The sequence below is a fragment of the Globicephala melas genome, chromosome 20 (assembly GCF_963455315.2).
Source record: "Globicephala melas chromosome 20, mGloMel1.2, whole genome shotgun sequence".
In the NCBI taxonomy this organism is placed as follows: domain Eukaryota; kingdom Metazoa; phylum Chordata; class Mammalia; order Artiodactyla; family Delphinidae; genus Globicephala; species Globicephala melas.
The window spans coordinates 31,975,595-31,992,999 of NC_083333.1; the positions used below are offsets into that span (position 1 = coordinate 31,975,595).

Consider the following 17,405-nt stretch of genomic DNA (forward strand, 5'->3'; position numbering starts at 1 on the left):
TATGACAAAGGAGGCAAGGATATACAATGGAGAAAAGACAGTCTCTTCAATAAGTGGTGCTGGGAACACTGGATAGCTACATGTAAAAGAATGAAATTAGAACACTTCCTAACACCATACACAAAAATAAACTCAAAATGGATTCGAGACCTAAATGTAAGACCAGACACTATAAAACTCTTAGAGGAAAACATAGGAAGAACACTCTTTGACATAAATCACAGCGAGATCTTTTTTGATCCACCTCCTAGAGTAATGGAAATAAAAACAAAAATAAACAAATGGGATCTAGTGAAACTTAAAATTTTTTGCAAAGCAAACTATAAGCAAGACAAAAATCAACCCTCAGAATGGGAGACAATATTTGCAAACAAATCAATGGACAAAGGATTAATCTCCAAAATATATAAACAGCTCATGCAGCTCAATATTAAAGAAACAAACAACCCAATCAAAAAATGGGCACAAGACCTAAATAGCCATTTCTCCAAAGAAGACATACAATGGCCAAGAAGCACATGAAAAGCTGCTCAACATCACTAATTATTAGAGAAATGCAAATCAAAACTACAGCGAGGTATCACCTCACACCAGTTAGAATGGGCATCATCAGAAAATCTACAAACAACAAATGCTGGAGAGGGTGTGGAGAAAAGGGAATCCTCTTGAACCGTTGGTGGGAATGTAAATTGATACAGCCACTATGGAGAACAGTATGGAGGTTCCTTAAAAAACTAAGAATAGAATTACCATATGACCCAGCAATCCCACTACTGGGCATATATCCTGAGAAAACCATCTTTCAAAAAGACACATGCACCCCAATGTTCATTGCAGCACTATTTACAACAGCCAGGTCATGGAAGCAACCTAAATGCCCATCGACAGATGAATGGATAAAGAAGATGTGGTACCTATGTACAATGGAATATTACTCAGCCGTAAAAAGGAACAAAATTGAGTCATTTGTAGAGACGTGGATGGATCTAGAGACTCATACAGAGTGCTATTACTTTTAAATGAATAAAGATATATTTTAAAATTTTCTCATCTAAATTTTGAATATAGTAAATGCCGATAGGTACAGCCACATAAACAAAAGTTCTTTGGGACACTCCACGATTTTAGAGTGTGAAAAGGTCTCAAGACCAGATAAATTTCAGGACTTGCTGGTCTAGAGTTATTTGCTCTAGAAGCTCCTCCTGAAGTGAATAGGTAAACCCAGAATGAATAGGTGTACAGGACCCCTTGTCCACAGGGTGGGTCTCTTTTCCACAGAATCACAGCCTGGGCCTGAATAGGAGCACAAGATAAAGCAGTAAGAGGGCAAGAGAACCATAGGTGCTGAAATAACAAACATGGATGAAAGGAAACAATCACGGGGCCAGTGATGTTAATAAAAACAATTTTCTCTAGAAAGGTGAAGAGTTGTGGCTTTTCAGTCTATTCGGGTGCCTTAGCGGTTCCATAAGTCTGGCTAAACACAGGTAAACCTCAAGCCCTGTTGTGTTGTCTTTAGTCAGAGGTGACTTTGAAGTGACTTGTGTGAGAGGAAACTCTGAAAGAGAGATTTAGCAAGGAGGAAATGCACAAATAAAGAACTTTCTCCTTCTCATTGCTTTCCCAGATCCTCTGTCAATGGGTCCTCAGAAAGCCCTGGAAACCATTGGTGCGAATTTACAGAAGCAGTACGAGAACTGGCAGCCAAGGGTAAGTTCTTTATTTGCTTTCCTTTTTCTTTCTTACAGGGAAATTTAGTTTCTTGGTTTTAAACAATCTTTGAATCCAGATCCTCACCTCATATAATCCAGTGATTGGACACTCCCCGTGGCAGGCTTGCAACCCCTTTCTGTCTGTTGATGTGCTCCATGGATTCATAATGAAGCACATGCCCTAGTATGAGCCATTAATTGGATGGTCTGTTATTTATTTTGCCTACGCTTTCCCCTGAAATATTTGGAAAAGAAAAAGTGTTTTTCATGTTACTCTTAAATCGCGGTTTTTATTTTACACAGGAAATGTATTTTCAGTCATTTTCTGCAACCTCAACTACTTAGAGCTATTTCTCCCATCTTCAATTTTCAAATAGTTGAGGAAAAAAGCAGTCAACATTCAAAAGGTGACACCTGTTATATGCTTTGCCTTTGATTCAAAAGGTAAGGTTCTTTTTAGGGAGTCAGTTACCAGTTACTGTGTCTTCTGTTGCCTATATCTTACCATTTTTAAAAAAGAAAAGTGGTATAGAATATAACAACTCTGTCAGATTGCCTTTAGATCTCAAGTTATTTGTAAACCGCCCGAAGACATATTTTATTTAGTCTTTCTCATTAACTAGTTTGAGGATTTAATAATTCTAATAGAAAATTAGAAATCTGGGGTGTTTATGGAGGTGCCTTTCCATACAGCTTTGTGTGATGCTGGTTCTGGAATTATCTATAGGACGTGACAAGGAGGGGGTGGTGAGCAGGTGGCCTTGCCGGCATGCCTCCCATGGGTCTTTGCTTCTCCATTTCGGGCGTAAGCCTAATGGGAATGTCTTGGAGAACCAGCAAACACTTGCCTGTCTGGCATTTTCGTTCGTGGATTATTTATCCACGTGATCTGGATTTAGGAATTCTTCATGGATTATTTACATTCCAAGAGAAGAGAATGGCCAGGAATAAGTTTGTTCCTGCCTGTGATGGTGCCCTTGGTAATTTTTTTACTGTTGCTTATGGTGCCAGGTGACTAATGTCACAAAATATCTCTGTGCCGCTGCTGTGTCCTTGTGCTTTGCATTTCTAACTTTTCAAGTCAGTAGTAATGGACTCTTGTCCTTCCTTCCCCCCTCCCTTCCCCTCCCCTCCCCTCCCCTCCCTTCTTTCTTTCCTTCCTTCCTTCCTTCCTCCCTTCCTCCCTCCCTCCCTTCCTTCTGTGTGGCATGTGGGATCTTAGTTCTCTGACTGGGGATTGAACCTGTGCCCCCTACAGTGGAAGCGTGGAATCTTAACCACTGGACCGCCAGGGAAGTCCTTGGGCTCTTGTTCTTTAGAAGGCAGTTTCTTAGTGGAGATTTTCATCTATGTCTAAAGGCTTTGCTTTTTCCTCCCTTGAATTTGTTACCTCTTGGTGGTTTATATAAAAATTCAGTAGCATTTTTCTTGAGAGTACAGTGTGTTTGGGGCTTGGATGAGGACCAGAAAGATATTTAGATGGTGTGTTCCTTTAAAAATAGTTGAGATGCCGCATGTTATCAGTAGAAAATAGTTTCCTTGAGGACTTTGAAGGTACTCCAGGCTAGACAGGCACTTAGGGGTGAGTGAGAGGCGTAGACAGACCTTATCGTCCACGTGGGGCAACGTGCACAGGTAATACCGGAAGACACGATGTCACTGGCAGATGGAAGGTTGAGAACCAGCACTACTAAAATTTAAAAGAATGCCTTTCTGACTTAGCTACTTCTGACCCTCCTCTGGGTTTGACTTTATGCTTTTGCTCTTTGCTAGACACATTTGTTTAAAAAAGAACGTGACCAGATCTACTGATTGTATTCTTCATAGGAAGGGTCTCTGCTGTTTTAATTACTTTCTTCCTTTTAAAGAATTATTATATAGAAGATACAGTCTTTTAGAATGCATATTTAGTATATCAAGACATTATATGTTCATTACATTTGGTGTGGTGTGTAATTTTTGTGCGTGTGTATGTGTGCTAAGAGTTGATTTACTGCTAGCTTTATTATTAGTTTAGCTTGGTAGGTATTAGTAAGTTCATGCTAGCTGACAGTAAATGGAATCTTCTACACTAGGATTATTATTATTTTTAATCTAAATTTCTGTCTATGAGCAGATCTCTTCCATGCTATCAGGAAGAGGCATTAGCGTGTAAGGCAGGTAACATTATATAGAGAGAAATGATTGCAGATCCAAAAATGACAGTGTAGAATCACATATAGGACAGAGAAATTACCTTCCCAGGATAGTGGGAGGGCTAACCTTGGGTGGCCAGTAGCAGTACAAAGGAGTATAGTCCTCTGGGTAGACGGTTGTTAGTCTGAGAAAATTTGTTAAAGTTAGTGAGATTTCAAGAACAGATCTATAATGTAATTTTTTGAAGGAGAGAGAGTTCAAAGGGCTGATGAGGGAGAATGTTTACAGATTATTGGATGCCTAGGAAAAGGTGCCAGCGTACCAGTGTGGGGTGGGATTCCATCTGGGTTGGTTTATAAAGTAGAATTGGAATAAAGTATCAGCTATAGCCTAGAAAGAAGCAGTTCCTGCAGACAGGGTGAGATCTTTTGCCTGCATTCAGGAAGCAGACACAACAATGAATCCTTAATATTTTCTTTTTTGAATGCCAAGACCATTACATTCATTTTTAAGTACTATAAAAATGTTTAAAATGTTGCTACTACAGACTCTTAGTGGGACTTATATATTTCAGAGACAAGCCTAAGGTAACAGTGCAGCGGGATGCCTGACTGGCTCGCTGGTATCAGTCATGGGGCTGTGCAGTATTCACTGGGCAATAATGGCACGTGTCCTGGTGCAAGTGCACGCTTCTCTGTTCTGCACCCCTTCACGTGGGTTACGGGAGAGGGAGGGAGGCCTGGCATCCGATGGTGTGGTTTTCAGAGTGTGGCAGCCTCATGCTTCCTCATAGAGTTTGCACAAAACGTGAGGCAGTCACCAAGCTCAGATGTTTGTGCATGGGCGCCTGGTTCCTAACTATAAATCAGGGTCCTTTGAAACATTGCAGAGCAAAACACACACCACTTCATTGCACTCTACAGGGCTCTCGAGTTTTCTGCAGTAATAAAGAGAGGTTGGTTGCATCTGCAATAAAACAATGGGAACGTTATTAAATTTCTAGACCTTTGATGTAGATACCCATAGATCTGGTTTTCTCTCTCTGTGTCCTGTACTGCAAGACTCACAAAGGTTGGGCCACTGGAAATAAGGTCATTTTCATTAGTGTTTGCAGAAATCTTTGCATGCCTCCACGTTGCCATGGATGGGAGCAGGCTGGGGAATCCTGTGACTTCCATCTCGTCCAGGGAGTGCAGAAAATCAACCACTGAAAACCTGTCAGCATCATAAGAGTGATACCTTGATGAGCTGATATCCTTCCTGGTTAAAATCCTTCTGGTTTTTCCTCTTTACTTTTCTAGCTTTAACTATTAAAGATTAAACATTTTGATAAAGGTGATTTGGGGTCAAGAAGGAGTTTAGAGAAACCATGATGATGATGTTTTTTTCTGAAGCTGCCAGACTATCTGGCCCAGGTTTCCTTGACAGGCCGATTGAGCCCTTTTCTAAATAATTTATCAGTTTGCCATGGGTGAAATATTTCTTCTGATTAAATTTAAGACTTTGCCTTATTACCTTGTAGGTACATAAATTTGTGTTTCTGCGGGAGATTGAAGGAAAAATGCCAACTGTTGTTTCAGCTGAAAATCCTGCAGTTAAATAAACGTCACTCAGTTCAACATAAGTCTTAACTGAAAGTTTTATTGGGAGATGGGAGCAGGAGATTATAAAGCTGAGCGTCTACAGTGAAGAATTTATCTTTTTAAGACTTACTAACAAATTGGGGGTTCTGGCAGTTTAGTACAGGGTGTGATTTAGGGGCTGGGGCTGGTGGAAGATGGCAAACAAAGGGTCTTGTCTCTCCGTTGTTCTTTCCCCAAAGAGTTTCCAAGCCACCAGCGAAGCCACAGCACCTTTCCTTGGGCTGAAATGCGGTTCTCCTGGGTGGCTTGAAAACAAATGTAATGGGAATATCGATAACTTCCTAAGGTAGGTGAAGACATTTGGCAAGGCTTCCACTGCCGGCAGGTGTCTGAAGTGACCCTGACTGAGCCCATTTTGTCCGGTGTGCATGTCCACGAAAGGGGACGGAAAGTGCCCTTTGGCACCTTGCTGTGATGCGCCCTCCTCCAGCCAGGCCTCGGGCGGCCCATACAGTGGCTGTGGGGGAAGCCGAGGTGCTGGACAGCCTCAGTTAATCCTCGCGGGACCAATCTTAGTTACCACATGCAGGACATTTGGTGCATTGCATGTAGCAGGTTCTCAATTTCAGCCTTCCCTTCGGTTCATCATGCCTCTCAAGTCTCTGTCAAGCGGTCAAGGGATGAAAGTTGGTTTTACCGTTAGACAGATGCGTTTTCACAGAGTTTCCTGCCAGGTGGAATATGTGTAGGGACAGGTGTCTTCCTGAAACAAAGCAAGACTTCACCACCCGGGCCATCATCAGAGCAGAAATAATTGTTGCGTTTTAATTTAAGTGACAATCACCCTTTCCTTCGTATTGATCACAGAGTCGTCTGCATCCTCTCAGAGCATGCGTGAATGAACTGCAGTGACGATTCTACCTCACGGTGGGAGGAGAGAGTTTGAGGAGGAAGCCGGTTGCCAGGGCCAGTGGACAGCTTCGTTTGTGTTTTGGGCATTTGCCAGCTCGTCCTTTGGGTTTAGGCACAGCTGCTGTTTGCAGACCCTAACACTTCTGTGCAGCAGTGTCTCCTGGTGGGGTTGTGGTTAGGATTCTGGAGTCAGGCTCCTTGCCTCCTCCCAAAAATGTGCCTGACAGCTCAACCTGCCCACCCCAAGGAGAGGGAACCCCATGGCCTCTAGACAAGCTGCCAGGCACTTGGGATTGACTGTAGAATTGGTGGGTGTTAGGGAACGGGCTCTCAGTCCAGTTTGCTTGGTCGGGCTTTGGAGCCCACTGCACTGCTGGGTGACTTGCCGCTGCTGGCCTCCTTCCTGGGGTGGTCACAGTGCTTGTGACTCACAGGCTATGGCGCCTGAGCAGCAGGTATTGTTAATACAGACAACTCTCCTTACCCGCCTCCTTCAGTGCTTTGGAATGCGTTCTCTACAGGGATGCAGCAAAGAACCTTACGCAAGTGGGTTCTCCCTTTTCTTGGGATTTTCAGAGTCAAATGTAGAAACTCGAGGAAGAAACCAAGTTTGCCCTAGGACTATGTTTCCCACCTGGGAGGTGCTCCAAAGAGATCTGTAGAATAGACCAAGGTGGATTGTTTCTTGTAGTGACGCTGCTTGGGGCCAAGTCCAAGTCCCAAATTGACATTGCAGTTCAGCCAGTGAAAATGGCCCTGTGAGGGAGATCGAGAGCCCTCCTAATGCCATTGTCACACTGTCATTCGCATTCTGCTGTCCCCTAGGCCAGCCAACTCTCCGTCTTCTTGCCTTTACCAGCCCTTTCCTTTCCTTGGGTCCTAAGGTTGGGCTTGTTTGTGTTTTTGTGACAAACTGCAAATAAAGACTCATAGCCAAAGGCAGAATTGTGGATGAATGGCTCACAGTTTACATAATTCAGTAGCTGCTGTGAAGCACTTTGCATCCTGTACTCATTAAATTTGCATGACATTGTAGACAAAGTCTTCTGGTCTTCTTGGGGTTAACTGTTATGTTTTCACAGTTTCACTTAATTGCTTTCTGCCCGGAATGTTAAGATTTGTACCTGTGACAAACATTTTATTTATATTTTGCTCTGGCCTTGACAGTGTTCCCAGACTTCATCTTTACCCCTCTTTTCAATCACTGCTCACCTGACAGCTTTTCCATGTACCGGGTTCAGTGAGAATTCTGATTTATGCTCATCAGCTGAAAGTCTTCTCTTTAGCCCTGCCCCCACACCTCCGTCTTGCCCTGTCCCCAGAGTCCAAGGTATTGGAAACAGCCTCTGGATGTGGAGTTTAGATTCTGAAGCATCTTAGCCAAACTCCCCTACTAAATCCATCTCTGACTGCTTTTCCTAAGAGAGCATAAAGACCTGGCCATCCCTCCGCCAACCCTCAGAGGTCTGACCTGGGCATTCTTTTAAAAACACAATAAACACATTAAAATAGAAGAAGGAAATCATTTTGCAGCCCATCTGGAGGATGAATAGCCTATTGGGACTAGAAGAACTCTGGCTCTTTCTGGGGAGGGGTGAGTTCACGGCCTGGTAACCAGGCAGAGAACCTGGGCTTGTTGGATTTTGGCTTTGCTACTTCCTAGAAATGTAACTTTGAGAAGTTGCTACTTAACTTTTAGGATTTGTTAAGTGTGGGCTTCCCCGGTGGCGCAGTGGTTAATAACGCAGGGGACACAGGTTCGAGCGCTGGTCCAGGAAGATCCCACATGCTGTGGAGCAACTAAGCCCGTGCGCCACAACTACTGAGCCTGCACTCTAGAGCCCGCGAGCCACAGGTACTGAAGCCCACGTGCCTAGAGCCCGTGCTCCGCAACAAGAGAAGCCACCGCAATGAGAAGCTTGTGCACCACAACGAAGAGTAGCCCCCGCTCGCCACAACTAGAGAAAGCCTGCGCGCAGCAACGAAGACCCAACACAGCCAAAAATAAATAAATAAAACAAATTAAAAAAAAAAAAGATTTGTAAGTGTGAAAGGAGGGTTAATGGGGAAAGTGTCTGCACCAGGAGGGGCCACAGTGCTATGGGCAGATCCCTGCTTTCCATGAGAGTTGGAGGCCCTCTCTGTGGAAGATGGCAAACAAAGGCATCCCCCAGGGGCACACCCTCTCTCCAGCTCCCCGCTCCTGCCTAACCACCTCTGTTCCCTGCTCTCCTCTATGAACTGACCTACTTGAAGGGGTTGTATTTTTAGAGACAAATACAGGCTTAACTCTGTCCTTAACTAGCCTCTCCAGGACGTCGTCTCTCATCTTCATGTTCCTTTTAACAAGACAGTTATCTGTGTGTGTGTGACAAATTGCAAATGAGGACCAAATGCTGTCAGTTTGAAACTAAGACTGCAGCTCAGATGTCTGGCATTCACAGATTTCATGTGCAGGGCTGGTTTCCTGAGTTAACCTGGAGGCCCAAGATGCAGGGCTCTGTGTAAACAGCTCTGGAGGACGTGTGAGGATGGAAATAAAGATGTCTGAGGAAGTGCTGGTTCTAAGTCAGAAAGTAGAAGATGTGGTGCTTTAAAGAATGGAATGTGAAACTTGGAGATGGCAAGGAGCCCACCGTATGCTCACCATGTGTAACTGTGAAGAGTTGTCAAATTATATTCCAGCCAAATGAGAGAGTGCTGATCAAGGGGGAAATGAGAATGGATTGGAGGGGAATGGCCACTTCTCTTATACTTGATTTCATTTTACAGGGGAGACTGTATGTCTCAGTGATATTCGTGAGTTGGGGCTTCACAATGGTTTCTGGACACCCCCTCTTAAATGTCAAGGAGTTACTTGTTGGTGTGATATATAATGGAGATTTAAAAAAATTAAGATAAAGTTCGCATAGCGTAAAATTATAAATGGGATCATACACTGTGTGGCTTTATGTGTCTGACTTCTTCCACTTAGCATGATGTTTTCAAGATTCATCCATGTGCTTCATGTTGTTGTATGTATCAGTAATTCAGTCCTTTTTATAGGTGAATTACATTCCATTGGCTGAATAGACCACACTTTGTTTATCCATCTGTTGATGGACATTTGGGTTTTATCTGCCTTCTGGCTATTATGAATAATGTTGCTGTGAACAGGATGTAAAGCACATGGCCCAGCCAGGAGGGTTATATAGGACTTGTGTCAGTGTCATCAAGGAAGTTTCTCTTTTAAAGGGCTGCATGTAGGGCAGATTCCTTGATAGATTTTTAGTTATAAGCTTCGTTTTGATTAAAATTTGGCTAAAAAGCCAAATTTCAATAAAATTCAAGGAGAGATCATAAATGATTGAGGAGAAATAGCTCAAGATTTGAGGAAATTGAAAGCATCATCAAGGAGTGCTTTGCAAAACATTGCAAATAAATTGGAAAACCTGTATGAAAGGCATAATTTTCTAGGAAAATCAAATGGCCATAATTGACCTCAGAAAAGATAGAAACTCAAAATGAATCAATAAATGTAGAAGAAATTGAGAATGTTGTCACAGGGGTCTTCTCCCACTCCTCCTCCCTCCAAAAGATTTCAAACTTTGGAGGAACACAGAATTCTAAGGCTATTTGACTTCTATTGTGAGAAGATACTGAAATATGGTAAGTTTAAAAAGCAAAGCACAAAATAAAATGTATTCAGCAGTCTTAGAATATGCATATGTAACTTACAGAAATTCAGCTGTTTCTTCTTGTCAGATTAATAGTGTAGGTGTGTGTGACATCTGTGTACATGGATGTGTTCGTGTATATGTATGAGTAGGTAGGTTGGTCGGTCGCTTGATCTGCCCATCCTTCCACTCGTTCAAGTGCCCTGGAGTGAACATAATGGGAGATGAGCCTGTGGCTCCCTTAGTTGTTCACTGTTTCCACTTGCCTTGTGGCATCTTGCTGTGTTGCTTAATTCTAGTCCCACCAACATGTAGTTACACAGATAATCCCTGAAATGATGCACAAAACATTTGTCATGGTGAGTTTGGGGTAGATGCAGAAGAAGACTTTTACCCTAAATCCCGTATACCTTGCATTTAAAAATCATGACTATGTATGACTTTAATAATAGACATCTGATTTAAAATACCTGTTCTCCAAGTATCACTTCGTGTAGGAATGAGACTGTGAGGCAGAAGGACCCACATGTTACCAGCCTGGGTTGTGAAATCCACATGCAGTGCGTTCTGCCACTTCTGTCCTCTCTTGTTTCCATGCATTGTGTGTGTGTGTGATGTAAGCAGCTAGAGAAGCTATTGCCCGGGGCCTTCCTTCAGCCATTTATGCCTTGGGGTCAGCTTTTGTTACTCTCCCTTCCACAGAGGTTGACTTGAGTCTGTCAGAGATGGCTGGTCCCTCTGTCTGTAGGACCAACTGCAGTGAGAGCTGTTTAGGGGGGAGCACCGCCCAGAGGGCAGCAGCCTGAGGGCAGCACAATCTTTGCAGTCACCACCCTGAGGCAGTGGGGGGCAGGTGGAAGGGTCACTGCTCAGCAAACCTGTTCCCTTTGATTTTTTTTACCAGCTCCATGCATTAAAGTAGCTAAGCTTACTAGGGGCATTTAACCCAAGAAAAACAACAAATGGTGAGAAATCAGTTTGTCTTAGTGGAAGGAAAAGTGTTATATTGAATACTCTAAGGAAAAAAAAAGATAAACATCTTGAAAAAAATAAACATCGGTTATGTATAGCACCTTAACTGTTAATGTGAGGGATCCTGTAGTCAGAAGATAACAGCCTGTCTTAAAGGGGTTTACAACCCAAAGAACAGAGATGGCTAATCATCTTAAAATTGATACTTGTACCTGTCCAAGTGGTCCCGGTGCTTTGGGGGTGTGTACATGCAGTGTAGACTCCAGCTGGCTGTGGGTCACAGGTGTGTGAGGGGACACTTTGGGGCTGAATGCAAGTGTGAGGGCGACACTTCTTTAATAATTATAGGTTCTTGGTATAGCCTCAAATGAGAGGAAATAGTGGTTTTACTTATAATTTTAATATTTTCATCATTGTTAAAAGTCACTGTTTTTAATACATAAAAAGTAGGTAAGTGAACACCCAATTCATTGACGAAGAGAGTTGCAGGTAATGGAAGTGACCATTAGTTTACTGTCCTCTTTTCAGGAAGATGACCATCTAACTAGTGGTGTCTATACTTTTCCATACTCATCCTAGAGCTGCAGATGTGGAACTCAGAGGGAGAGCGATCTGGGTGGGGTAGCTTAGTGTGGGGAAAGGGTGTTCCTGCCTTCATTGCCCTAAAGAAATTTCTTGTTTTACAAAGCTGCTCTTTAATTAATGTACTTAGTGAAAACTCCCTAACAGTTAACACGGGCATTTGCCTGGGAGTCAGGAGACCTGTTTTAATTACACTGAATACTTGCGACCTTGGATAAATCTCTAAAATTCATTTCAACTTTAAAATGCTCTCGCTCCAACAAGAGTTTATTCTTATCTATTTAATGAGACAGAATAGTCTGTATTAACGATTAAAGTCAGATGATCTTTTTAGAGGCAAGCATTTTGGACAGCATTGGGTCTGATTTCTGCAGGACACACAGGAGTAGGAGATAGGGATTATACAGTTCCTCTCAGTGTTTTAGTCGTCTTGAAGATTAGAAGCGCCTTTATTTTTTTTTATTTTTTTTTTATTTATTTTTTTTTTTGCGGTAACTGGGCCTCTCACTGTTGTGGCCTCTCCCGTTGCGGAGCACAGGCTCCGGGCGCACAGGCTCAGCGGCCATGGCTCACGGGCCTAGCCGCTCCGCGGCATGTGGGATCTTCCCGGACCGGGGCACGAACCCGTGTCCCCTGCATCGGCAGGCAGACTCTTAACCACTGCGCCACCAGGGAAGCCCTAGAAGCGCCTTTATTTTTAAAACTCTACTATTCCTTGTTTTAATTTGAGTATGTTTCTACTCAGCAGATACGAAAATTGTCACCTTTTAAACTGAGGGAGAAAAAACAGAGCGATTGACCGGGGACCTTGTGGAATTCCATTGGGCTTGTAAGGGAGGGCTTCGGGCTGGTGGGCCTGTGGGGGACCTTGGAGACTGTTGATGGCAGGAGGGGACTCCAGGAAAGAGCAGGCCCCAGCTTTGCAAAGGAACATTTGAGAGTGCACCTAGGGCCACAGCAGGGATGTCTGCCTCTGAGGGAAGAAGGAATCCAGGTTTTTAATATCTTGGGACCTGATCTTTTATTCCTTTGGCTGTTGTCTTGGTCTGTCAGGACTTTTGTTTTGAAGCCAGAGGAAGCAGCTGACTTGCCCTCATATCCCCAAAGCACTCAGTAGGGGTTCAAATGAATGAGTAAAGGATGGGCTAGTCTTAGTTTACTAGGGTGACCTGAGGCTGGTTCTGTCAAGCTGCCCTCTCCTCCACCTGGCCCGTCTGAGGTGCAGCCAGGAGTGTAGCTGCCCTAGGAGGCCCTGAGCGCACAGGCTTTCTGGAGGCTGCATTCACCTACCGGGTTACAGGGCTTTCTTGTCTTTTAATGGGAATGTTTAGTCCGTTTTCATTTAATGTAATTAGCAACACATCTGGGTTTAAGCCTAGCATTTCATTGTTTATTTTATTTTTGTCTCACCTGGTTTTATTGCTTTTTTCTCCTATTTTGACTTCTTTTGTAGCAATCAGGTTTTATAATATCATCCCATCTTCCCCTTCTGTTAGTGACACACTGAAGACTGTATGAGCATGTATTGATATATCAGCTTATGTGTTGGTTTAGTGTAGCTCTAGAGGTCTCTGCACACGAGTATTTTAAGTTAGTGCTTCTACCATTTTTCATACAGTGCAGGAAGCTCAAAACATCACACCTCCCGCCTTTACTCACTTTCCCCCTGACTGTGATGTCAGTGTCATGTGTTTTAGTTTAACCCTACAAGACAGTAGTGTTGTTTTATACACTCAATATTTATTTAGATATATCCATTTATTTACCCTTTCCGACACTCTTTATTCCTTCCTGCATTTCTGTCCTTCTGCTAGGGGTCATTCTCCTTCAACCTGAAAAACTTTCTTTAATGTTTCTTTTAGCACGAGTCTGCTGGAAACAAATTTATTTAGTTTCTCTTCATCTGGAAATGTTTTACTTTTACCTGTGTCTGATTTTTGAAGGATAACTTTGCTGGGCACAGAATTCTATAGCAATTTCTTTCTTTTGGTGTAAAGGGGTGTTTTTTTGTTTGTTTGTTTTGGTTTTTAGTTTTTGTTTTCAGTTTAAACAAGTTTAAAAGTGTTTCTTCTTCATCTTCAGGCTTCTGTCCTTTCTGTTATAAAGTTGGCTGTGAGTCTTAATATTTGTCCTTTGAAGGTAAACCCCCACCCGCCCCGCCCTGACTTAAAAGCTTCTTTCTTAGTTTTCATCATTTCACTGCAGTGTTCTTGGGGTGGTTTACTGCGTCTTTATCCTGTTTAGTGCTTCTTGACCCTGTGGCTTAATGTTTTTTGTTAGTATCACTTCAAATGCCACCTCTGTCTCTTCTCTCCTGGAACTCGAATAAGAGTATGTTAGGCCTTTTCTCCGTGTCCCGTATGTTTCTTACATTCTGTTCAGTTCTGGATATTGCCTGCTGACCTATTTTATAGCTCTCAAATCCTCTTTTTTATGGAGTCTAATCTGCTATTTAGCAGACCTACCAAATTCTTGATTATATTTTTTTATTCCATAATTTCCACTTGATTCTTAATGATTCCTGGTCTCTGGTGAAAATATCCTTCCACCTTGTAACCTATTTTCATGAAGATATCAGCTGTCAATTCTAAGGTGCCCATTCTCTTCACATTAACATCTCTGGAATCGGGATGTGTGTCATAACCAATGCTGACACGGGTGTGGACTCCGGGGTGTGACTGGACAGGGGTCAGTCGGTCAACTAGCTGTAAGGCCCACTTGTGCAGAGAATAGGAGTCCTGGATGACAAATGCAAAGGACAGAATCAGATCCCCTGAATGGGGGTCTGTGACCTGGAAGACCCCCAGAGACCGCCATGGAGATGTCACACCCCCCTGCCCATGGTCTACGGGGTGACACTGAGTGAAATTGTGTGTGTCGATGGCTCTGAGGGGCAAGTTGGTGCAGAGAGTGGGCTTCTGAGCGTGAAGGAAAGTGTGGGAATACCCGAGTCAGTGGCTGTGGCTTATTTTTTCTTTACGTATCCATACAAGGGTGATAAATGATAAACCTGTACGATTCAGTTTACAGTAGCTCTTTCACGAAGTATCAGGTGTAATTTCCAGGCGATGAGGAAGTGTCGTACTACGTTGAGTCGGCAGCATCTTCCCTTCGTGATGCATGAAGCAGTGGCGCGTCTTTCAGTCTGTAGCTTCTTAGACTCTATGAAGAAAGAACATCTATTTGATATAAATACAACCACACCCCTTGAGGAGCCGAGCTGGGAGAGGGGCTCCGTGAAGTTTAATGATGTGGGGAGCCCCTCTCCACCGTGGCCACCGGCGGCATCCCCTTGTGCATACACGGGTGCCAGTCCGTCACGTCCCTTCCTGAGGTGCGAATGCCTCCATCTCTGCCACACACGCAGTCAGTGAGGGAGACGCGCTTGAGCGTCCTGTCGCTCTGGAGTCCCTTGTTCTTGCTCCCCAGACCGCCTCAGCCCAGCCTTCCCACTGCCGTGACACCAGCGCCCCCTTCTTCTCCCGCCCCCCTCCCCCAGGTACCTCAAGGTCAGTCTTGTTCCGGTGCCGCTTACTCGCCTCCTGCTTACAACAAACAAGTCAAAACAGGATCACATTCCGCCCCCGCCCCAGCCACCCTCTGGTCTGGCGTTCCTCCCTGCCAGCCCCACTGCCTGCGGGAGGGTGTTCGTCCCTCTCACCCCCGTCTGCCTCTCCCCAGTTCCTCTGCTACCTGCTCATCTTTCGCACGGTTCTAAGGCGGCTGCTTACCCACTTGGCTTAAGCCTCTCTTCTTCATGCGTCTTCTGTGTCAGCCCTGGACTCTGGAGCTCCAGAGCAGGAATGGAGATGGTGATGGTCAGGCTTGAGCCTGAGTTAGGGATCGGGGGTGGCCGACTTGGAGATCTGGGGGAGATTGGAAGGGACTTGCGCTGAGTCAGGGTTGCTCCTGGAGTCTTCAGCTAGACGGATTGGGAGGGCAGAGTGGTTCCGAGTCATGGCACGAGGAGGCCAGCAAGAGACTCCAGGTGTGTCTCAGGGGAGGTGGGAGCTCTCCTCAGGGAGAGCTGAATGGGGGCCCCAGAACTCTCCTTGCTCTTGGCAAAGCCCCTAACGCCCGTCCTTCACCACTGTTATGTTGAGATTTTGATTGGGATGGTACTGAATTTATAGGTCAGCTTGAGAAAAACTGGGTGATTTTACAACCATAACTAGGGTGTACTTTTCCATTTATTCTGCACTTGTTTTTATGTCTTTGCATGGGGTCTGAGGATTTCTCCACAAAGATTCTTCTCAGAGTTTCTGTTGCTCCTGCTAAAGGGATCTTTTTTCCCTTCCCTTTTCTAATGGGTTTCTAGAATGCAGTATAAGAATGCTGTTTGTTATTCCGTGTTGGTTGTTACATTGTCGCTGATTTTTAGGGTTCTTCCAGTACAGGTCTCCTGTTGTGTCGTTCAGGGGCGCCAGCTGTGACAAAGAGTGTTGTCCAGAGTCTCCTGGCATCAGGATGGTGTTCTGCACTGTTAGGGACTCACAGCCCTGCACATCGGGGCTCAGTAATTCACAGTCAAAACACCAGACTTGGAGGTGCACCAGAAAGTCTGTCCTGTTTTCAGTTTTATATATTTCATGTCTCTTTAAATCTCTAAAAATTTAGAACATCCTTTTTTTTTTTAACATCTTTATTGGAGTATAATTGCTTTACAATGGTGTGTTACTTTCTGCTTTACAACAAAGTGAATCAGTTATATATATACATATGTTCCCATATCTCTTCCCTCTTGCGTCTCCCTCCCTCCCTCCCACCCTCCTAATCCCACCCTCCTAATCCCACCCAGGCGGTCACAAAGCACCGAGCTGATCTCCCTGTGCTATGCGGCTGCTTCCCATTAGCTATCTACCTTATGTTTGGTAGTGTATATATGTCCATGCCTCTCTCTCGCTTTGTCACAGCTTACCCTTCCCCCTCCCCATATCCTCAAGTCCATTCTCTAGTAGGTCTGTGTCTTTATTCAGAACATCCCTTTTTTATAAGCCATTCTACGAACTTTTTTACAACCTAGTTTTAGACGTCATTTACATACAATAACGTGTACAGCACTTAAGTATTTAGTTTGATGAATTTTGACAATTGTACAGTCCCCTTTAATCACCACTCAAAACAAGATGAAGAACATTTGATCACCTGGAAAGTTCCCTGGTGCCCCTTCCCAGCCATTTTCTCCTGGCCAAGGGAAACCACTTTCTAGAAGCCATCTATCACCATCTATCACCAAAGGAATCTCCTTGACCTTTGTACAAATGATCACACACTGAGTATTCTTTGGTGTCTGCCTTCTTTTACTCAACATAATGATTTTGAAGTTCATCCACATTGTTGCACTTACCGGTGATCCGTTCCCCCTTTATTATTGAGTAGCATCCCACAACCTTTCTCTCCATCCTCCTGCTGATGCACCTGTGGATTATTTCCAGTTTTTGGCTGTGATGAACAAAGCTGCTATGAGTGTTCATGTAAAAGCCTTTGTGTGGGCATATGTTTTCATTTCTCTTGAGTAAATAGCTAGGAATGGGATTGCAGGTCGTGGGATAGTTTCATGTTTTCCATTATATTTTGTAAGCAGCACTAAATTGACACAATGACAAAAATCATCTGTTTTTCTTTGCCAGGCAATCTGCAGAGAAATCTTATTTACAGTTTTCTCCACATACTCAGAAGACATGAAAACATGAACATAAATGAGCTTGGAGACATTTGGTTGTCTTTGAATGAATTCTTAGGTTAGATATTGGGCGTTATTTTCCTCTCAAATAATATACTTTCCTTTGCTGTGGGGAGTGAATTAGGCTATTTATGCTTATTATGGAATCATGCACCTAAATACATGCACA

The 17,405-nt window shown here is 43.8% G+C and overlaps 1 protein-coding gene across 1 annotated transcript in view; it reads left to right on the plus strand.

Moving 5' to 3' along the window:
• RPTOR (regulatory associated protein of MTOR complex 1) overlaps positions 1-17,405 on the plus strand; it is a 342,549-nt gene that overhangs the window by 96,881 nt on the left and 228,263 nt on the right. The window contains exon 3 of the mRNA XM_060290007.1: positions 1,628-1,710. Coding sequence (XP_060145990.1) covers positions 1,628-1,710 — 83 coding nt within the window. The remainder of the gene's footprint in view (positions 1-1,627; positions 1,711-17,405) is intronic.